Source organism: Opisthorchis viverrini (genome assembly GCF_000715545.1).
Source record: "Opisthorchis viverrini unplaced genomic scaffold opera_v5_57, whole genome shotgun sequence".
Classification (NCBI taxonomy): Eukaryota; Metazoa; Platyhelminthes; class Trematoda; order Opisthorchiida; family Opisthorchiidae; genus Opisthorchis; species Opisthorchis viverrini.
This window is the reverse complement of record NW_008751714.1, coordinates 1,935,203-1,958,606: the sequence shown is the minus strand read 5'-3', so window position 1 is coordinate 1,958,606 and position 23,404 is coordinate 1,935,203. Positions and strand designations below refer to the sequence as shown.

General features: G+C 45.1%; 1 protein-coding gene across 1 annotated transcript in view; it reads right to left on the bottom strand.

Annotated features, from left to right (window-relative positions):
- T265_03869 (hypothetical protein) overlaps positions 1 to 21,119 on the bottom strand; it is a gene marked incomplete at both ends in the record, with an annotated part of 61,924 nt that extends 40,805 nt beyond the window's left edge. The window contains 3 exons of the mRNA XM_009168450.1: positions 6,670 to 6,889; positions 8,346 to 8,995; positions 20,696 to 21,119. Of these exons, the coding sequence (XP_009166714.1) occupies positions 6,670 to 6,889; positions 8,346 to 8,995; positions 20,696 to 21,053 (1,228 nt within the window). The remainder of the gene's footprint in view (positions 1 to 6,669; positions 6,890 to 8,345; positions 8,996 to 20,695) is intronic.
- Positions 21,120 to 23,404: the final 2,285 nt, after the last annotated feature.

The window sequence follows — 23,404 nt, the reverse complement described above, 5'->3', positions numbered from 1 at the left end:
TTTTTGTTAACTGCTAGGAGTTCAATAAAGGATTTGTATGATGTTGATGGAAAATGCAACATTTTGCTGGTTTTTGTGCACTGCAACAGTCACACTCCTTATTTACCTAAGGTGTGGGGGTTTTGTCATGCAATATCCACCAACTTACATGGTTTCTACATAAAATCGACGCCGACGATGTCGACACAAGGCAATGAAACCTAAAGCGCCATTCATCTGTTATATGCAATCATACAGTCGTAAGTCAAGCGTTTATTGTGTCGATACGTTTAGAACGACAATTATTTCATGAGGTTTTGGTAATAACCTTCGTTAATGCTGGTACTATGTATAACCCTAAAAAATAATAAATTGCTATAGAGGATCTTTGTTTACTACCCACAGAAATTGTGGACTCACAGAACCTCACACTGAATTTTTTTACTTAGGTTTGAATGGTCGGATTTTTTCTTGTCAGTCGGCTGCTTTCGTTTGCCTGGAAGACACCACAGCAAAGGGGGTATCGCATCACTCTTAGATTTTTCGGTGCTGTACAGTAAGTTCGCCAAGGATGGGACTCTTAAAAGTAGCCAACCAAAGTTCTATAAGCAGGGTGAGTGACTGTCCGAAGAAGGTTGTTCTACGCACCAATTTTCGGAAATGAGAAAAAGTATTGTTCAATGAAAGTGCTCTCCCATGAACTTGGCGTGTATCGTTTGAGTGGTCATTGAAAAATCCTCCCAGAAAATCTTGTTCAACTAAGGTGTAAGGAATTATTGTGTCCCCTTGAAGGCCACGACAGTCTAGAGGAAAGAGTTTAGGCATCTCTAGGCGCGTTCCACAGCCAATGGATTCAAAACCAGTAACCATGTTCGTAGCAGCTTGCTGGATATGCTCCATGAAAGTTGCGTATTTATTGCGTCCTTGTTGGGGTGTTTAAGAAGTAGCCTACATGTACCCCGTTAAGTATATAGCGGAGGGATGTAGGGCATATCATCTGGAGAGGGACAAACGTCTTCCGGGCCAATCATTCATGGTCGAGTTCAAAGGAGACTTTTGAAGAGAGCCAGATACACAAATCATTTCGGTATCTATCCTCCTGATGGCTTGTCTCGCTTTGCACGACAAAGGCGGCCACCGAGGCTTCGCCGGGAGGCCACTCGCAGAAAGGTGCCTATCTAGTGCTTTTCGGCGTCAGAATCCATTAGAAAGACAAAGGTGTTGAAACTTAAAAATTACTGGTTGACCATGAAACATAAGCATGAAAGTGAAAGCCAATCTGAGGACTACTCAACGTGGACAGCAAAAGAGGGTTGTCGTATGATGGGATACTGAGAACCTCCAATGACAATCTTGAGGAAATTCAACGGGGACCGTTACAGAAGAAGAGTAGGTTAAGCTAAATTTCACTCAGAATGTCTTGCTTGTTAGAATGGTCTCATTCTGGCATAGCATTTCAACTTGAAACCTTTAGGACTATTTTCTGAGCAGTGCAATGTGGGTGACGCGACTAAATGCATTTTGGCAATCAACAAATTTGGCGCCATCATAGATCCTTCGTCTTTGGCTTGGGTTAAGATCTTCATGAATACGAGCATCTTTGCCACGCAAAAACGTTCTAATAGGCATCCCTGTTGCGCCGGGCATATTAAGCTGTTTTATATAGAAAGGTGCTCTAAACTGGCCCATTTTAAGATGTACTTCGCAGCTTTGCACATTTGATAACTAGGCAAGGGGTCCTGTCTTACAGTATTTACACAACACGCACGTACTATAGAGGAAGACTGCATATATTGTTTCGGAACGGATATAGAGGAGACAAAATTCTTGTATCCAAGGTTTGATAGCCTTTTTTGTTTTTAATGATTTTATGGAGCTAATCAACTCATTCAGTCAAACATCGCAGTACAATTTTATGTGACTTGGAAGAACTTTGATTAAATTCAGGAATAAGTATAACACTTAGAGAATCCTTACAAAATTTCGAGACCTGCATAGAAACTCATATTCGTCTCGAACGTTCGTCGGCTGATGGTTCGTTAGCGGTAGGCTACGGGGGCCATTGAGGTTTGTTCAGTAAATCTGTGCCAGAGGCAGTGAAGCGGTGGTGAATCGTTTACACATTAATGTTTCTCCGCAAACTTAGAAGAATTTTTATTTTACCAACTGATACTTCCTGACTTGCAAGTTTTTTCACTGTGCCTGGTTGGAGACACTACAAGATATGGCTGCCAACCGTTGTCAGTGGCGTTCTTGTTGTCAGTTTCTGTCCAGATTGCCTGAGTGAATGTCTGGAGGTGTAGGCACCTCGGAATGATTGTGTTAAGCTAGCACTAAGTCCCTCCCCCATCCAACTTTATTCTTTTCTTTACAATAAGGCTTTCAAATAAGTCATGGCTGTACGGCAGTGAAGCTTGGTGTTGAGCACTGATGTCATGCTGTCGTTGATGATGATGATGATGAAAAACATTGAGACAATTTACTTTTTTGATTTGCATCGCATGTTTGCGGAAAGCTTTAGCTGTTGTACCACTGGTTTTTTGGCTTACGTTTATTTATCACCTTCGTCATACATATTCCCGAGCCGGATGTTAAGACATCAAAATGACTGACTCCGGTCATCCTGTGTTGTTCTAAACCGGACCGAGAGTTATCCAGACCGTAAGACAGTCATTTTGCCGCTAGTCATGAGCAAAGGCAATTCGGGACATAAGTGGGGCCGGCCAATCCTTTCCTATGAGGAAGTCTCGATAATGTAAAGTGTTCAGTCACGACTGGACACTTTCTTACTCTCTTCCCACCCTTGAGACTTCCCGCGCAATAACCACAGTTCTTGTACAATCTGCCACAGGTTACATGCGTCATGTGTACCGAGCTGAGCTAACCAAGAAACAACGCTGTGATCGATCACCATTCAGCTTCTCCAATAGCTAAATAGTTGATCCACTCCAGTCATATGACTGACATCAGCTCCCTCCTTTAACCAACCATGACAATCCGACGGCCATGTTTTAGAAAAGAATATACATCGAAACAATCAACAAGGCGTATGTGCTGGCGAACAACGTCGAGTGACATGATGCCAAATATCAGCTGACACAAGTCATAGGTGTGCTTATCCAGATTACACTCTGTTGGATAGTGTGACCTAGGCAGCATTACATATACTCAACTTATATTCCGAAGTTACGGGTGCAACATGCCACAAGCCAAGCTTGCGTAAATGCTACATCTATCTTGCTTTGTGATGAGATCGTATACTGGAATTTTGCAACATGACTGGCGTCACGAAAAGTTAGATCCCCTTAGGAATTCGCTAAACAAACAAGCAAAGGTAACTATGCGCCTCGTAAGCACAACTAAATTCAGACAGTGCTAACACTGGTTGTACGCCAAGGTTAATAATAAAAAAAACATATGGAAAAATGGAGATAAAAAATCACGTGCGGTGGTAGCACCAGACGCACGGTTCAACTGACAAAAGTAAACGAATCTCCACCAGTGGAATGCAAGATGCTTGAAACTGGACAAAAGCGAAATAACCAAACATGAACAACCCGCACACCGAATTAGGGGGATAACTGTGAATGTGGAGCCGCAGAGACTGTGATGAAAGGAACGTCCGTCCATTTGCAATATAGGTTATCAAACGGAGGTTGAAAGCATCACAACTATTATCGGTCAGTAAGAGTCACGGCCGTGCATGGAATCGGATATACCGGGAAATTATAATCTACGGTTGTCCCTAGTAACAGTTGTTGTGCTTACCAAGAATGGACTCCACAGAAAAGACGGGAAACGATATAATAACTGCGAGCAACCGGTTCGAGAAACTTTGGTAAATGTCAAGTCCGTAAACAGAATGCGAACTGTGTTACCTTTCACAAAACCTGTTCACGGCACATTAGACAGCAACCGATTCACAGTCATCTGTGCATTCCGTGCTATGCGAACAAGGGAGGCACATAAACAGGCTGAGTAGAACTAAAAGAAAAAAGATAACCCTGAAATTTAGGAAGGACAGTGTCTGGCAGTTTATTAGTAGTCAGCGTTGACTATTTTGTCTTATATCCTGACATAAAGTTGTCGCCTTGTTGTGGTTATCGAACTTCTGTGCTGCAATGATCATGCGGGCTAAACTGCCTGGACCTCATTACCCAGCCATGTCACGAAAGCCAATGGCGAGCAGCCAACGGAGAAAAGCGAGTCCCTATACTGCGAGTGACCGTATTACGATCTGATCTGGAGGCGAAGTCATACTGTCCTCTGCACTAGGAGTGTAAAGGCATATGTGCCGGGCAACCGGCACATATTTATGTTTATGGAAGCAGCGATGCAGCATTCCCCCTAGCAAAGATGGATTAGGAAAAGTCGGCTCAGAATTTCAAGTTAGAGGCTAGGGGCAGGGCACCCGAACAAAACCCTACATCCCCTCACTGACTTATGGGTCATACCTTTGAGTCAAAGGTTCAAAGTCGAGCACCTCAACCAAAACCCCTTTTTCGACCTGGCCAACCAGGAAGTATCATTAGCCCTTGCGGTTCTTCGCTCACCAGCCTTCTCCCACACTCCACCAATCGAACAATGCAGTGCGATCAACCCATCTGCCTATCACCTGACCACTATTCCACGTATCAACAGAAAGATAAACCAAAATACTAACCTAACCTCAAAAGATCTGATCTACATTGCAGTCCTTAATGTCCGTACTCGATATCTAATTCGGCTTAGACCTTGCTTTCCCCACCTGTCGATGTATGTTGTATTCCGAAACACACATACAATACCCCACTTCGGTTGTGTACTTAAAGCCACTTAGGACGAGCTCAGCTGTTCCAAACTCGTCGAGCATCCGGTGATCCAGACGCAATGGCTCGTGGTATGCAAGGTGTGGTAGTTGCCCTAAGCTCCAAGACTGAAAATGGTTTACTAGACTGCATCCAAGTAAACAGTCGTCTTTGCGCTGTGCGATTGTCCGGCTCATTTCGGATGAATGCAGATCGATGAGGCAAACGGTGTTTGCTTGTAGTGGCATGCGATCCAACAAACTGCAGTTCTGAGACTGAGAAGTACGAGTTTTTCTACGATCTACCGCAACCGCTCCGGTCAGCAAGAAGGGCGGATATTACAATCCTGGCGGGCGATATGAATGCCCAAATTGGACGAATAAGATCGGAAGAAGCACAGTTAAGTGGTAGATTTTCAGTCGATACTGAGCGCAAGGANGTAGATTTTCGTCGATACTGAGCGCAAGGATAATGAGGAGCGACGTCTTCAGTTGTGTGCAGATCAACGCGTTCCTAACCACTACGGCATTCCAACACAAAGCTCCCAATGGGTTAGTTAGAAGCCACTCAACACAAAACAGTCGTGGATTCAACTGGACCATTTGGCTATCGGTTGCCGATTCAGAGCCTCAGTTACGGACTGTCGTTCCTTGTGGGGTACGCGACTTGACTCTGATCATGCCATCGTGCCGGCCCGGTTAACACTTCGCTTCCCATCAGCATTACGCATGTCATCAACTTCGACAAGCTTCAGTAACTCAAGGGTATCGAGCTGGCTAGAAAGCTACTGGAAATGCACGGTCATGCAGATGACAAAGACTGCTTAGAGGTTGAATAGGGGCGAGTTAAAGAAGCTATGCTCTCGGCTTTCAGAATTGCCTGTCCAGGCGATGTGACTCGACTAAATGAACACTGAATATTGTCGAGATCAACAAATCTTGTTGCTGCCAGAAAGGCCATACCAGCAACTAGCGACTGTGATGGCGCACGCAGATCCCTCACACACCGGACAATCGGAACTTGAAGAATGACAGAGAATACTGGTGGATTTCGAAAGCCCAGGAAATGGAGAAGGCTTTCACTGCAGGTAACAGTCGCATCTTGTTTTAACCAAGAGGTGGACAGTGTATGACCAGGCAACGAAGTATGAAAACACTAACCAGTAAACTCAGTCGGGCCGACAACCGCCACTCCCTTGGACTGAACCAGCTGAAACAAATTTGTCTATGGTACATGGTTTGTAGCTGATAAATTGATTGAAAGATTGACTATCTCATCTATCCTGCCTTTGCAAAGCTTTATGATCGGTGGCACCAACAACTGAATTGATGCTAATATGATCATGTCCTACAACTAGGGGAAGTTCACCATAGAAGCCCTAAAGTGGAGTGGAGAAAGTTAACAGGGAAGATAACTGGTGCCAGCACTCTGGAGTACTAACACATCCAAAAAGTCATCCAGACAATTTGGATGAAAACTGACAGCACGAACAGTACCGACACCGGATAACAGTGATAAGTTGCGGTGTCGCCAGGCACGCGCAGAGAGGGATATGGGGATCCCATTAGAGAACGTTGACCACTTCACCTTCTGGTAATGCCCTTCAAGCTTCTCCTATAAGGTTACATGTCTCTTCGGCTGACTGCGTCATTCTGGGTAGCACTGGTCCTGGTAAACGACAATTCGGCGTACATGCTACGTACCCAAACTATCGAAGCATACATCTGAGTGTCATCTCAGACTGAATTACTGGATTCTGAAAGCCCATCTAGAGTAGAAGTATCTCCTATAAGGGTTCCTGTAGTTCACTATCCTCTAAAGGCTGTGAAACTGGTAATGGGTGGAAGCACTTAGGGGAGTGATTTAAATAAGCATTAAAATAAAAAAAAAATTGAGAACCTACCCCGACGTAAGGTGCCACCTTGAGGGGCGCGGACAGTTTCAAAAGATGCTGAATCAAGCGGAGCATAGTACTGAGAGAGTTGCAGCTCTAATGCGCGATGTTGTCTCGCCAGCTGTTCTATGGTACGCTCAAGACCGAGACAGCGTTCCTGTTCGGCCAAAATACGACGATGCCATCTTTCGAAATTGGTAACAAGAAACTGTAAAGCCTCCGAGCAAGTCTGAATGGGAGAGAATGAAAAAGATGTCAGCAGAATATAGGGAACAACGTTAGTAAGGATAAGCGGTGGAAAAGCACGGAGTTGAGAACTCGAATCAGTTCCCGAAGGGACGTCATCCAACCAATGGTAGATAATTTCATCCCTTTCTTAAGAAACCTACTATAGTAATTCTTCTATCTCGGAAACCTACTCCCAGACAATACTCTGTACAGGAAAAAATTCTGTTTCAATTTTGTACTGTGAAAATAGTAATGTAACTCTATGAGAAAACTCCACCTCCTCACCTCCCGCCAAAATAATACATTTCGAATGGAGTAATCTTGTGACTCATCTTTTCTTGCGACCTGATTCCACCTGTGCTAAAAAAATCACATAGTAACCGAGAGGAAAGCGCCTTACATCTTCAGTATGGTATTCGAGCATGAGCAGTAGAATTACAATCCGGGTAGTTGGCAGGTTTATGACAATAAAATTAATCCGCTTGCTAGAAACATGTGACCATCCAAAACAAATCAGGACATGAAGAATGATAGCCAGCTCACAATATATCTATCACAGTCTGAACTTCCAGTATATTTGTGCCCTACAAACAATAACAATGGTGTCATCTTCCAATCAGTGTTTTCAGGTTTCACCAAGCCGCGTTAAGAACGCAATTCTGTCGTAGCACGATTACGCTAATGAGCGTTGGGACTTGACGCCAAGTTTGATGACTGAATCCAACGATACGCCAACAGATGGTTTTCCAATGAACTTTGATACAAATGTCCAAATTTGGAGGGGATAGTAATGAATTCGTGCAGTAATTTCCAGGATCGTCATCAGAAGCCAAAAACAGCTAAGTAATTCGAAACATGAATGCAGGAAGCATTAGAGAGATGCGGGACACGGCGCCACATTCGCTCCAGCACTGGGTTACAGACAAAAAATGGCACTGCTCGAGTCTCTGGGAACTGTCCCGGTCCCGAACACAATTCAGCCCGACGAATTATCGGACGTCAAGTCAAACTTAGCGTGCACGCTGACTGTAAAGCTTCCTGGATATGGGAGACTAAAAAACTGAAGAGGAACCTGCTAATCGATATCAATGGATTGTTGCTGTCACTTTTTATCTAGAGTGTCTGAACGTCTGGACAACCTAATTGCTAGTGACTGAATGGTCTGTTCCGAGATCAGGGCGAAACATCGTCGACCATGGCACCATTGGAAAATTCGACAGCGACTGAATATCATAGACGAGATATTCAGATGAGTCACTTGCTAACACCGGAGTAATTTGCAAATAAGCGTATTTCGCCAAAACACTCCGTCACTTTTAAAAAAGCATCAATATGGAGGTAACGCTACTAATTGGTTGCAAAGCAGGACAATTAAACTTCACATATGGCTAGTAACAAATTCCGTATACCTGCATACGTTCAGGTAATCGAATAACTCAAAGAAAATGGGAACATACTTCCTGAAATTGTCCAACGTATTGACGATGTTCTTCCAGTGCAGTCTTAAAACAGTGCACCAGTTGTTCGGATTCTTGCTGAGCAGGAGTTTGATCAGACAAATCGGACGCAGGAGCAGCAGGTCGACCAAAAATATCGTTTGATTCGGGTTTGGACATCAACGATTCGATGAATGTAGTGTGAGCACAAACTGAATTTGTATGATCTCTCAAACGCTCCTGAAACGATCGTACAGATACCACAAGTTCGTGTAACGCGGATGCCTCAGTTGTCAAGCTTGGTTTACGTACACGGCTGAGTAAGTGAGAAAAAGCACTTGTGGGGCAAGGTGGAGAACGGTTTTCAGTTTTCAAATATGTACTGCGACTAGAGTAAGTTGGTTTTCCGGTTGCCTGCTGCACTTCAGACTGATCCGCGGTCACAAGCAACTGAGTTCCTAGGGGGCGAGTGGGCGCTGAGGAAAACTTTTCAACTTTGTGAAGCTTTCCATTATCCTGCGGCAGGTTTGGTGAACTCGAGTGTTTGGAGCCTAGTTTGGGTCGTCCGGATCTCCTGTAGCGAAAGAACCGTCGACGACCAGCAACCACCTGACATCTTTCCGGAGTGTTGTTGACAGCCAAATCTTCTGAGTAGTTATCAGACTCAACATCTGCAGAATGACATGTGAATGGGCAACAGTTAAGGGGCTGGTAATGTGGTGAAATATTGGTAGCTCGGGTGAGTTTATTGGTTGTTGATCAGGTGGCTGTTGGCAATTGGCTTGCAAACGTTTCGTCACCATACGAGGAGACATCATCAGGTGCGCAGTTGGGTGCCCACCCAACACACAGATCAACAGCCGCCTGATCAACGACCAATAGTTAAGGAGCTCTTTAGAAAGTCTATATGGCTGTGTATAAGCTAGTGGGAAGAATATCGCCCACTCGCACATTGTTGGATCCAATCAGTTCTAAACACCAAAAAAACTATCCAGGATTCAGGCTTTATGTGAACTGAACTACTGAACGCGACTGCAGCCTTCGATACCTTTGTCATTCTCTCGCCGTGTCAACCAAATAAAGAAGTACTTTACAAGTACCTCCTTTCAGCTTAGAATAAAAGCGTTGATAGACTTTAAGTACAAAACAGAAAGATTCCGATCATCTCTCCTGAAAATGTGTACTTTTCCATTATGTTCTTATTGGGAGAGCCCAGTTACAATCACAGTCTATGCCTACCAGGTAAGAACATCAACTGAAGCGCAACACTACTGGTGAGTGAAACCATAGTAGTCAAAGTGTTCACTTGAAAGTCAAGCCTGCCCTAGATATAGCTGTCGTTGGTTTCACAAATGAATGTCTTTGATTCCGCATACATACCTGTAAACTTTGCCAAGGGAAACAAATCTCATCTCACTCAGATTCACACACTTATTAGCTAAATATCCATGCTCCCAGTGATCGGCTAGTGTTATTGCGACTGCGAAAATAACAATAGTCGTTCACTCGTAGCATTCTTTCGGTACCTATCTGCCACCCCACCTGAAGGAAGCACGACGGCTGGGCTACTGTCAGGTTGCCCAAGCCTATACAGCAGGGGTCCGGATGCCGAGGTCGGGTTTAAACCACGGACTTTCCGGTCAGTAAATTCGCGCTCTACTCACTGAGCCATCTCGTCCCACTGCAAACGGTTAAGTGAAATGCAGTGTCGGTCTCGGCTATGTAGGGGAGTTACATAGCGTCACTTTCATCCTTCTTCTGGTTGCATAAACTCGATAAAAACTTATATTCGTCCACGCTCAGTAACAGTCGCTGGTTAAAGCCAAAGTGGGGCTGGTGCGACAGGGACAGTAGGAATGCAAGAAAATGACTACAGAACCAACATGAAAAAACATATTATGCAAGATACGGAACTCTACTAGATAACAAAGGATACAGATTGAAGTGACAGGGGGTGCAGAAGAGCGTCAGTCCCGAAAAACAAGGATGATTTTCCAACAGTCCCAGAAGGGATGGCGAAACCAATTTTGGTCAAAGGTTATTTGGAATACCGCACATCATGACTATTGAAAGTACATCACTGTTCAATACTGAGAATTCGCTGCCACAACCATAATTTTATCCGAAGTTTTATTATGGAGAAAAGAACAAGCGCGGATGGAGAGGGGGACTTTTTTGCTAATCTACCACAAGCATTCCAGACGCTCATTTCGACAATGAATAGAAACTGACAACAACAAAGCCACTGACATCAATTAGGAGCCTCATCTTGGAGCAACTTCAAACATGTACAGGAGAAATCACCCGGATTCCATCCAGGAAGGTGGATCGAAATGACGGTAAGCAGACTTATCGTGATAACTTCTATACCTTTTTGAGGAGTCCGGATGACCCTATCTCTGCTTACGCCACTCCGAATTTGGCGGGTGAAGGAAATGATGGTCCTGCATGCACCATACATGACCTTATCGGTGCGGCACTCGGTACTTGGCATATTATCCGACTAGAGTTCCTATCGAACAATAGTCTGTCCGTTGTTGCGTTCGGGATTCACCGAAAGCCTGCACGAGCTAGCGTGCAGAGAAAAGGGTTGTCAAAGCCCGGAAGGAATCTCATAAACAAACAAAAAACAATCCGTACTGTAGTCCGACACATACCTCTTGTGATTCAAGGATATGCCGCCCTGGAGGTCTAAAATTAACAAACGCGACACGAGCCTTATAGATTCTTGAATTAACTTTCTCTGTCATACAACATCCGGAACCTATACAACTTCAAAGGCATTTAGAAAGCTTCATAACTTTGAGTGCCTGTCTGCATTGTAAGTGACGTGATCAGTGACCACATGCACAGGGGTAACGTCATACTGTCCACTGCGATAGGAGTGTGAAGGCAGTGAGGCGAAAGTTGGTGGTGTGAAAGTTGCACCCAGCTCGAAGGCTGTAAGCACTTTACTGAAGCGGATCCCATTAAATAGTCGTCTTTACTCTGTGCAGTTGTCCGGCTCAACTCAGATCAACGAAGGTCGATGCCGTGAACGATGTTTATTTGTTATCGACATACGCCCCAAACAGCTTGCAGTTCTTGGGATGAGAAGGACGGGTTAAATCGAGATCTATCGCAACTGGTTCTATCCGGAAGGATGATGTGGTAATGCTGGCGGGTGATACGAATGCCCAAGTTGGAAGAAGCACAATTGGGTGGTAGATTTCGAGTCGATGCAAAGCGTATGGATAATGGGGAGCAACTGCCGCAGCTGTGTGCTGATCTTCATCTGTGCTGACCTCAACTGGACTATGTGGTCATTGGTTAGCAATGGAAAGCTGTTCCTTCTGGCATACGGAATGCCATTGTGCGGGTCCGGTTATCACTTCGATTTACATCAGCAGTAGACATGCCACAGCTGTGCAACTCCATTCAATATCTTGGATAAGCTTCAGAAGCTCAAACGTATAAAGCTCATTTGGCTAGAAAAACGCTGGAAACTCACAATCATGAGGATGACGAAGATTGCTTGGAGGTTGAAGGGAAAGATGCTACGGTCTGAGCTTTGATATGTGTCTGTCCAAGCCATCCGATTCGACTAAATGAACAATAAACACTGAAATGAATGAACAGTGGGAACACTAAATGAACGCTGAAGTGAAAGCAGAATACCGGTTGAATAAAGCTCCGCAACCGTCATTTGAAGTTTTCAAAAAAGGCACAAGAACGTTATCCGAAAACTACCGCGGCATCAGTCTGGTAATCGTGCATCCAAGGTAATCTCCGGTTGCGCAGGTTGATCGATTGACAGGGGAGACAGGTTTGTGGGTTTCACCAACGCTGGGGTGCATCGACCACGCTTCACCTTGAGACAAGTTCTTAAAAAGCTCCAGTCTTTCAAGCGTTCAGCGTCCATTCGTTCATTTCCCCGGGTCTGAAAGCTGATCCTGACTCTAGATAGTCGGAAACTTCGCATGTGTCGGGCAATCAAGGGTGCCCCATCAAAATTTCTCCCATGAGGGCACTGTATATGAACTCCTGTGAACGGGTACGAGTATACGGCAAGCTGTCGCCTGAGTCCACCACAACCAATTGGTGCAAGCGAGGCTACCCTATCTCGACTCTCCTATTCAACTTTGTTATTCTTATGCTGCTTAAAGCGCCTGTGCCTGTATCTAAAACCTCGGGGGTCGAAAGGCTCTCGGGGCGTTCGCTCGCAGTCATTGAGTATGCGGACAATATTGCTCTCCTTGGTTCAAATCTTTCAAGAATGCGAACCATTTTACACAACCTAAATAATTCTACCGAACGGTTTGATCTGTGCTTCACACCTGCAGTGTAAAGTGCCGTTACAAGACTGGGTTAGACGAAATCCCAACCTGATGCTTGTAGACGAGCCAATCGACGTGGTAGATGGATTTGTTCACCTGGGTAGCTGCATAAGTTCCGGTGGATTGGCTGGAGATGAGACCACTTCTCGAGTATGAATGGCTAGAGCAGCTTTTGCCAAACTCGGACACCTGTGGGACCGATGTGGCATGGGTTTGTCTGTCAAGGGGAGAAGTTACACTGTGGTAGTGCAATCCGTACTGCTTTGTAGATCAAAGACATGGCCTCTACTCGGAGAGGACACAGGAAAGATGTCAGTGTTTGACCACCGGTCTCTCCGATGCATTGGTCAGGCCTAGTGGGAACATCGGATTGGAAATGTTGAGGTACTCCAGATAGTCCTAAGGAGAAGGAACTCTCCCGCGATGGATGAATTACTCACGCTTCGTAGTTCAGGCTGCTTATGACGAATAGTCCACATGGTAGAAGACGGTCTACCTCTCGGAGCTCTTTTCGCTCATCCGTGTGCTGATTGGAAGCTATCCAGAGGTGGAGAGTGTATGTGGCAACGAAATATGAAAACACCAATGAGTACAGTTAGTCGGGTCGACAAGTACCGCCTCTCTAGATGGAAACCCTGGGACTCAACTCAACAACGGTTAATGACACTGGTAGAATTGGCCCAATGGCGCAGTCAGTGGCCCTTGTGCATCGCCTTCAGTGCGTAGCTACACAGTTCTCCAATTAACTGGGTATACCATCGCCTCCCGTGCTTGGCTGTCTGTCCCACAGTCTCCCTCTTTCTGTTGATCAGAACCGTAGCAGCTGGAGCATATATACTCATGCCCAATTGAAATTTAATTGCAATGTGCATAAGCATGGCCTTACACTTTGTGGGTGGAAAGCACATGCCAAGTTCATCTATAAACACCCGCACCTCCTTTTAATCTTCAAAGGCGAAAATGACTGTCATGACTATATAACCCCCCATACATTTTGTGGGTGGAACATGCCAAGTTCATCTATAAACACCCGCACCTCCTTTTAATCTTCAAAGGCGAAAATGACTGTCATGACTATATAACCCACCCCCCATTTGCATAACCCATTAACTCGTGATTCTCACTCTATTTTCAGCTCATGTACTACAGTTATTAAACGATTAAAACGTACATTACGTCTTCCTATTCTGCATCCTTTCTAATCTCGTCCTGGAACTACTCGACTCTCGCAACAATTTAATCGTCTAATAAAAACGAAATGGATCACATTCTCCGACCTACGGTTTTTGATGCCGATCCTCACTCATCAGATGGCATGAAACGATGGACTCATTGGTTCCGTACTTTCAAAGCTTACATTAACTCAGTCAAACCCGAAGGTCTAAATAAATTGGAAACTCTCATTCGTCACATCGACCATACAGTGTATGACTTCATCGCAGAATGCAGCGACTACGATTCTGCGATAACCTTGCTGGAAAAACTTTACATCCACCCGAAAAATATCGTGTATGCACGCCATCTTTTAGCCACATACAAACAAGAACCTGGTCAGGATGTCGACCAATTCGTTCAAAAACTGAAATCGCTTGCTAAAGACTGTGAATTTAAAGCAGTATGTGCTGTGGAACATACAAACGAAGCAGTTCGGGATGCTCTGATAACCGGATTGCAGTCGAATACCATTCGGAAGAAACTGCTAACGTGGCATGACAAAGCCCATGAAGCCGCACGAGCTCTCGAACTTGCACAAAAACAGTCACAATCATACGTATACAGACAACCCGTTACATGTTCGGTATCTACACCTTTACCCATTGTTAATTCCGAAACAACAGTTTCGGCCGCTACACAACAAACATGTTACTTTTGTGGCAACCCCAAGCACCCTCGTTATAAGTGTCCCGCTAAAGAATCAGTGTGCAAAAGTTGTGGAAAAATTGGACATTTTCAACGTGTCTGTAGGTCCAAAGCCTCGAAATATCACGCGGGTTCAGCTCAGGACTCCTCAATCTCCTCGCTATTTTGTGCTGCTGCTCCCAATTGCCTATCCAAAACTACAACAGATATTTTGGTCAACGGCGTTGTTGTCCGAGCTCTCATTGATACCGGCAGCTCCAAAAGTTTCGTTTCTTCATCAATCCTGCAAACTCATAACTGGGAGCTATTTCCGTACGACTCTGTGATAACAATGGCGTCGACGATACATTCATGTTCCACCAAAGGTTATTGCCTTGTGTCCATTCAGTGCAAGGATACTATATACGAACGTTTCAGACTTTGTGTATTACCGAACCTTTGTGCAGACGTCCTTCTCGGACGACTTTCTGGGGTTACATGATAAAGTCGAAATTCCATTCGGTGGTCAACGGGGTACCCTAACTGTATGTGGCGTAACATCCGCAAAACTGGAATCTCCATCCTTATTCACCAATCTTGCTCCAAATTACAAACCGATCGCCACAAAATCTCGTCGTCATACACCGGAAGATGAACAATTCATACAAACGGAAGTAGACCAAATGCTTACCGATGGCATAATCGAACCATCAAATTCTCCGTGGAGAGCACAAGTGCTCGTTACCCGCAATGCAAATCACAAGAGACGCATGGTGATAGATTACAACCAGACAATCAATCGCTTCACCTAGCTTGACGCTTATCCTTTACCAAGGCTCGACCAAATGATTGAAACCATCGCACGCTACACTGTCTACAGCACACTGGATCTCCAGAGTGCATATCATCAGGTTCCAATAATCGAGTCAGACAAGCCATTCACAGCGTTCGAAGCTGGGGGGAACCTATACCAGTTTCGGCGCATTCCTTTTGGAGTGACAAACGGGGTCGCGTGTTTTCAGCGAACGCTGAACAATATAATCAAAGCCGAACAGGTAAAAGACACATTCGCTTATATCGATAACGTCACTATATGCGGCAAAACGAGAGATGAACATGACCGTAATCTTAGGCATTTTCTCGATGTCGCAAAAACATACAATATTACTTTGAACGATACGAAAAGCAGCTTCGCAACTGAAGAGATTACTCTCTTAGGTTACAAGGTCTCCAAAGGTATTATAAGACCTGACCCAGAACGCATGCGCCCCATAAGAGAACTCCCACTTCCAGAGAACGGGAAATCGCAGCAAAGAGCCGTTGGTTTGTTTGCCTACTATTCACAGTGGATACCGGCGTTCTCTGACAAAATTCATCCATTGGTTAAAAACAAAATATTTCCGCTCCCGGAGAATGCCCGAACAGCATTTGAGAACCTTAAACACGAACTAGAAAATGCGATGGTAGTTACTGTCGACTACAATATTCCTCTCGTTGTTGAAACTGATGCGTCCGACATCGCTATTGGTGCATCCCTGAGCCAGGGTAGCCGGCCGGTCGCCTTTTTCTCCAGAACCTTGACTGCAAGCGAGAAAAATCATTCTGCTGTTGAAAAAGAAGCATATGCTATAGTTGAAGCGATCCGCAAATGGCGCCACTATCTCCTCGGGAGACATTTTAAATTGATTACGGATCAACGTTCGGTAGCCTTTATGTATGGGAACCAACAGAAAAGTAAAATAAAGAACGACAAGATTGAACGGTGGAAAATCGAGTTGGCAGGGTACAACTACGACGTCGTCTATAGACCTGGAACAGATAACCGCGTTGCTGATACCCTATCTCGTAACCTTTGTGCCAACATTACTGGGACGGAAAAACTTGAAGAGCTTCACAACATATTATGCCATCCCGGGGTCACGAGATTTGCACATTTTGTTCGTTCTAAGAATCTTCCTTTTTCAGTCAGCGATATCCGACGTGTGGTGTCCAACTGTTCCACTTGCTCCGAGCTCAAACCAAAATTTTGTGACACCTTTCGTGGCCAGCTTATCAAAGCCACACAACCGTTCGAACGCCTTAGTATCGACTTTAAAGGCCCACTTCCCTCAAACACTCGTAATAAGTACCTCTTAACAATCGTTGACGAGTATTCTCGATTCCCTTTTGCTTATCCCTGCGCCGATACGTCCTCTTCCACTGTAATTCGTTGTTTGAGTCAACTGTTTTCACTGTTTGGTATGCCTGCTTATATTCACTCAGATCGCGGTTCTGCATTCATATCAACTGAACTCAAACAATTTTTGTTCGATAAAGGCGTTGCCAGTAGTCACACCGCTGCATATAATCCACAATGTAATGGTCAGGTTGAACGACTTAATGGTACCCTTTGGAAGACCATCTGCCTGGCTCTAAAATCGCGCGGCTTGCCTGTCACACATTGGGAGGCTGTCCTCCTTGATGCTCTTCACTGTATCAGATCCCTGTTATGTACTAGTATCAACTGTACCCCACACGAACGTTTTATGCCGTTCACACGACGATCAGCCAACGGTGCCTCCCTACCTACCTGGCTTACTGTCCCTGGGCCAATCCTTTTAAAACGCAATGATCGAGTCTCTAAATATGACCCTCTGGTAGAGGAAGTGGAACTCGTCTCTTGTAATCCACAGTACGCCCACATAGTTCATCCAGATGGCAAACACGAAACCGTATCCTTGCGCCACTTGGCTCCCAAAGGCAACGACATGACATCCCACACAGAACGGGAACCAATACATATCGCCGAACAAGGGGAGCCTCACACAACACCAACAATCCACCGTGCTCAGAAACTGAACTCTTGCCTATTAACGATGCCTCGCCATCCCATTCTAGTGCAGATCCAGGAAATCACTTGGACATTTTTATCCGACAACAGCGCACTCACCCATATAATCTACGCAACAGAGAGGCGTAAACGACTCCATGTAACTATTACAGCCTTTTATTTTTTTACATTCTTTCTCCGCAAAGTACACACTTATTCCAAGGCGGGGAGAATGTCATGACTATATAACCCCCCATACATTTGCATAACCCATTAACTCGTGATTCTCACTCTATTTTCAGCTCATGTACTACAGTTATTAGACGATTAAAGCGTACATTACGTCTTCCTATTCTGTCTCCTTTCTAATCTCGTCCTGGAACTACTCGACTCTCGCAACAATGACGTTGTCTGGATATTCCAGATTGACGAGGTTTTCGTCAGCAGCTAGTTGAACATCAGGGCTTTGAGGTCTTTCCAGCGTTCGCCTCACTAGTTTGTCGATCATAAATTAGCATAGAGGTGGATTGAGTATCCCTGCCGGAGACCACTTTGTTTACCAGCGCTGTTGGAGAGTTCTGCGTATAATCTCACAAGCCTGATAGTCTGAGAATTCAAATAACATAGTGGAAAATTTCTGGGACTTTCCTTGCAGGCCAAGGATGGTGGGGAACAATGAGAGGCCAACTAAGCCAAATGTGCGTTGGAAATCCAGGAACACCGAAATAGCCTATACGCACAGTACAGTTCCAGGATTTAGAGTATTTTGTAAACGCAACCTCTATTTAGTCGTAAGCACGCTTGCTCTTGTCGAGTCAACGTTTCACTGGTCACCACAAGGCGACCACAAGCGACACCAGGGGTTTTCTTCCGATTGCAGTCAAGATGACCTCTATGACTGCCGTGCCTGCTGAGGGACAATTTTTTTTAAATAGCCACCATTACAGATTCTTTTCAGTTGCACGGAACAGTCTCCTTTTCCAAAACAGACAAATAGATCAATACCACACAATTGGTGTGGTAACTAGTGATAACTTGTGAGTATAAAAATGAATGGCGCGAAATGGCGCGAATTTACTGACCGGAAGGTCTGTGGGTCGGAACCGACTTCTGAGTCTCGACTTCCCCTGTCTAGGCTTGGGCAGCCTGGCAGTATCCAAGCCCTCGTGCTTCCTTCGGGAGGGATGGCAGCTAGGCACCGAAAGAGCGCGACAACTGAGCGATATTATCTTTGTGAAATGAAAAATAGTGGCTGTGTTCCCCGGAGTGATAATATAACGACATGTGAACGAGACCCTGCTGAGCAGCGAGGCAGCTCGGTGTGCTGTCCGAGTCAAAGCGTAGTATAGTCCATTGTTCTATCTCGACCATCATTACGTTATATTATTCTGAAAGAATCGAGTCGGCATATAACTAGGCCATGGATACTTTCAGCAACGAGTTCCAGACACGTATACTTTGTCAAAAATCTATAACTGCGTTGATTGACGATAGTGTGTTGTGGCGATGGCGGTTGGTGGCTCTGGCGAAAGCAATCAACGCCAACTATAGAAAGTGGATGTTTTGGGAAATCTGAACGTGAATTCTAGATCACATTGTTCACTCCTAAATGTCACTGACCAAGCGCGATTAACCATCCTAAGCCCTGGAAATGCACCTGTATGAATGGTATACGTTGCACTTGGTTGAGAAACCTGACCTCCCAGTCCGGTCAAGGATTTTATCTCCCTATATGTAGTCGGAGTGCTATGAGTAGTGAGCCTTCAAAAGGTTGTACGGTTCCACGTAAAATCCCCTGGTGTCAGCTAACCGTGAAAGTAGGTTTCCGAAACTAGGCAACTCCTCATGTCGTTTCGAATAGAGATGATAAGAGTTTTTCGGGAAATCATATTGTTCGTTCAGTTATATCACCCTTTCGGTGCCTAGCTGACATATCACGCGAAGGAAGCACGAGGGCTGGGTAACTGCTAGGTCGGTAGCATTAAACCATCATCAACATCGTCGTCACTGATGGCTTATAACCAGTTTTCAAAACTGGTGCTGTGCTGCCTCCAAAACAATAACAGCGGTCAGAAAAACCGGCCGCTGATGCTCGATTTCGAGATACCTGAGGCTGATAGTGCCGGCTGACGCGCTATACTAGACGAACGGGGTCGTCGGATACGTCAGATACACCACTCGGCTAAAGGATCAGGTTGTAACTCAGTAAAGCCGGACTGCGCGTAGCCATATCGTAAACTACACTCTACAAAAAGAGGTGGACGTGCTTAATTTCGAGTTTGTGGGCTACAAAATGACGGGCTTCCAAAATTCGTTGTGAAATCTAGTCCGCACCTCCACAAGTCGATAAGTAGCTTGCAGGTTAATGAAGCTGTGGAATAGGATATTGCATTTTTGACAGCGAAAAACAAGCGATATGACCGACAAAATCCACAACTTGCATTTCCTAAGCGTTAAGAGCAGTCAAAAAGATGACATCTGCGAATTACAGATAAGTAGCTCTACGGTAGTATCATGTATAAGACGCCCAGTACACTGCAGAGGATGTCACCGAGGAAATCGACCTGGATTGAGGACACGCGACGGCCTCATCGCCGAAGAAGATAAGAGTGCAAGGGCACCCAAACTCGCTCTGAAGTTTGATTGTGTAGTGCCTTGGTTATTTCGGACTCCATCTCTTAATATCTTCATAGGATTTCTAGAATGACAGGATTGAAGGCTACTAACATTTATGTGTGCAGAAGCTGTCAAGTTGCAGTGTGGCGAAGTTCTTATAACTGAAAAATTGTGAACATTTGACCTACACAACTACGACCAGCGCGAGAAACACCAATGACTGATATGAGCAGATTGTGCCAGTCATGTTTTTAGAGAGTACCATGAAGCCAAACGAGTTCGGGTATTCCGGAAGTTACTACTTCATGGAACAGTTTAAAATCATCGTTGTCAAAGATAATGAGTCCAATTCAAGTCGACCATCCAAGTGGTTTTCAACTGCGTTAAGTCTAAACACTTGTGCATTCAAATCAGCGGGAACAATAACTATATCCGAGCCCCATTCCACTGTAGAAAGATAGTAAATGAATAATCAAAACGTCCGTTGAAGCGCAGGCAGCTCAGCCCAGTTTATCAGGTATGACCTTCGTACAGGAGCGCGTCGGTCCCAGCAGCCACAGTGAGGGAGATATAACCAGACCGTCGAGGCGACGGCATAGTCAGTTGGCATTTAACCAGCTCTGTAATCAGCTATAAACTCAGTACGGTGGAAATATAGCGTAGAGCACGTTATCAGAGAAAAACACGCGAAATACAGGCGGTAGGTCATACTGTCAAACATCCACATCAAATACTCAGAAGTCAACTAGCCAGTCTGTAACCCAAAAGCAACATGCCTGCATAGTGCGTACCGGTATTATTTTGACCATTTGTCAAATCTGTTAACACTTTGATCCACATTTCCTTGTCCTGTTCTGATAAAGCTTTCAGGTGGTGCTTCCGCCCAGTAGCTTCAACCAAGACAAAGGAAGTCTGAGAGCTAGGGATCACCAGTGTGGCATCCTTCAAGTTAAACGTTCCACGACAGCGCCGCCCAACTGCCTCGGGGCACCTGATGAGTCGAATAGTTTTTAACCTGTCTACGTTACCTGTAATATGATAGAAGATCATTTTGCAAGAGGAACCATCGCTTTTTATATCCTTTGAGGATATTGGTCCATTTGAGTAAATATCCCGAGACGATGTTCGACTCCCCCATTCTGCAACCATCCGCCGTCAGAGGTAGGCTTACTGTGCGAGCGGAATCTTCACTGTACCTATTCGGTGCGATCTTCCTATTGGTTGTCCCTGACTTGTGATTGATCAAGGACAGACCGGAGTGTGGATTGTCAGGCCGACATTTACGATCAGTTAGGCATTTTACGGTTATTAGGCCTCCGTTTTTCTCCTGGGAAATAGTTTTGGTATGGATTACTGAAGTCTGAATTTAAGGCGAAACGCTAGCTCATTATGGGATTCACCGATTCAAGGATTGATACACAGGATCGAGGCTGTTGCTCAAGTTTCACGGGGCTCTTTGGTTATTGTCGGTCAGTGGCTGTCGTTCACCTGAAAGGCATAAGTGAAAAAAGCGTGTAGCACTGCTCTTTGTGTTCTCAGCGCTGGGCAGTATGCTTGCCACCACGAGGATTCGCATAAATAAATGTCTAACAGTGCTTTAAACTGGGTCCTAGAAGGAGCGTGGAAAACCGTCGGGGTGTGGCGTTTCTACCTTTGTTTTACTTCCATTATAACACTACGTATTTCATCAATTGCCTAACCGTTTTTTGTTTGAATACGAAAAACCACAAAAACGCGCACTTGTACAATTTCACAGAATACGAGCGTGGTCACGTGCTTTGACTCTCTTTTCTGATTTCGCTCGCACTTGCAGCGGTCATTCGCGGGTCTCATGTAGTGACTCTGGTACCAAAACATTTCAGACCTCTTCGGAATCTATTATATGTGGGAACTGTTCAGAAGAAGACCTCTGGACCAACCTAATTGGATTATTGTTTATTCGCTGACCTGGGCCAACGACGAACTATTTTAAAGAGAACAATTTTTAGTGAGTCTGTTCCGTCTGGTCTCTTTGTTTCTGTATACCCAACCTAGCGCAATTATTTTTATTTCTTTGCCACACACTCCTGGTAAACTAACTTGTTGGGTAGCCAAACCACTACACCATATAGGAACTAGTTCGTTCATGGGTTTTGCGAGCAGACAGCACAATAAACTGACCAGTACTTCGAAGTTTTGGCACAAACTCAGTGCAGTGAAGCTGTCTTTGGGCGCAGGTAACAATCTCGGTCGGCAAACAAATATGTTGAACTACTGACAGGCGATCAGAGTGGGAAAAGCAGTCTCGGTGCTGTCATCGCGACGTGGTTCATGGGTTCGCGGGCAGCCCCGTAGATAAATGCTTTCGGTTAGTCATCCGGGATACTAATGGTAGCCCGCCCGCCTTTGCAGCGTTCATTCCGGAGTCTCGGAATCTATTATATGTGGGAACTGTTCAGGAGAAGACCCCTGGACCACCATAATTGCATTATTGTTTATTCGCTGACCTGGGCCAACGACGAACTATTTTAAAGAGAACAATTTTTAGTGAGTCTGTTCCATCTGACTTCTTTATTTTTGTATACCCAACCTGGCGTAATCATTTTTATTTCTTTGCCACACACTGTTGGTGAACTAACTCATTGGGTTGCCAGACCACTACAAATTTGGTGTCGTCGTAATTTTGTTAGTTTGCCCGGTAATTATGGAAGCACACTTTGATTCAGCGGATTTAATCGAGAACGCAATTAGCATACCTTTACCAGACTACAATCCACACAACCACAGGGTATGCTTTCACCAGGTGGAGGCCGTTTTTGCTGCCCGACGCATCACTTCCCAAGTCACCCGGTTTTCCTCTGTTGTCCAGCATCTTCCTTGGGATGTAGCAACAGAAGTTGAAGATCTGTTGGAAGATATTCCTGACGAAAATCCGTATGACGCCCTTCAAGCGGCCGTCATAAGTAGGACAGGGAAATCAGAAAACAAAATGCTACGGGATCTATTCACCACTGTCGAACTTCGGGACAGATCGCCATCACAAATGCTTCGCCACATGCGCAGTCTCCTCTGCGGCCGTAAGCGAGCGATGGAAATCATGGCCCAACTATGGCTTGACAAACTCCAACCCTCCATATCCCACGTCATCAGCGCTTTCGTTGATGACCACAGCTTAGAGCAGCTAGCCCAAATGGCAGATAATATACACGAAACATACCCCAGTTACCCCGTAAACTCCTTTTCCCGCCCTGCACCCACCACAGATTCCGACGCGCTTCTTGCTTCTATATCGCGCCTACAAGCCAAGTTTGACGCTTTGACCGATCGCCCACAACGGTTAGAGATCAACAGGCATCGACCGCGTTCACGATCCAGATCGTTGTCTCGTGCACATCCCTCTTGGTGATGGTATCACCAATCTTATGGCCCAAAGGCACGCAAGTGTCAACCACCTTGTTCCTTCAAGCCGCGTTTTAAAACCCCTTTAAACACCCCGGCCAGTCAGTAACGGCGACGACTGT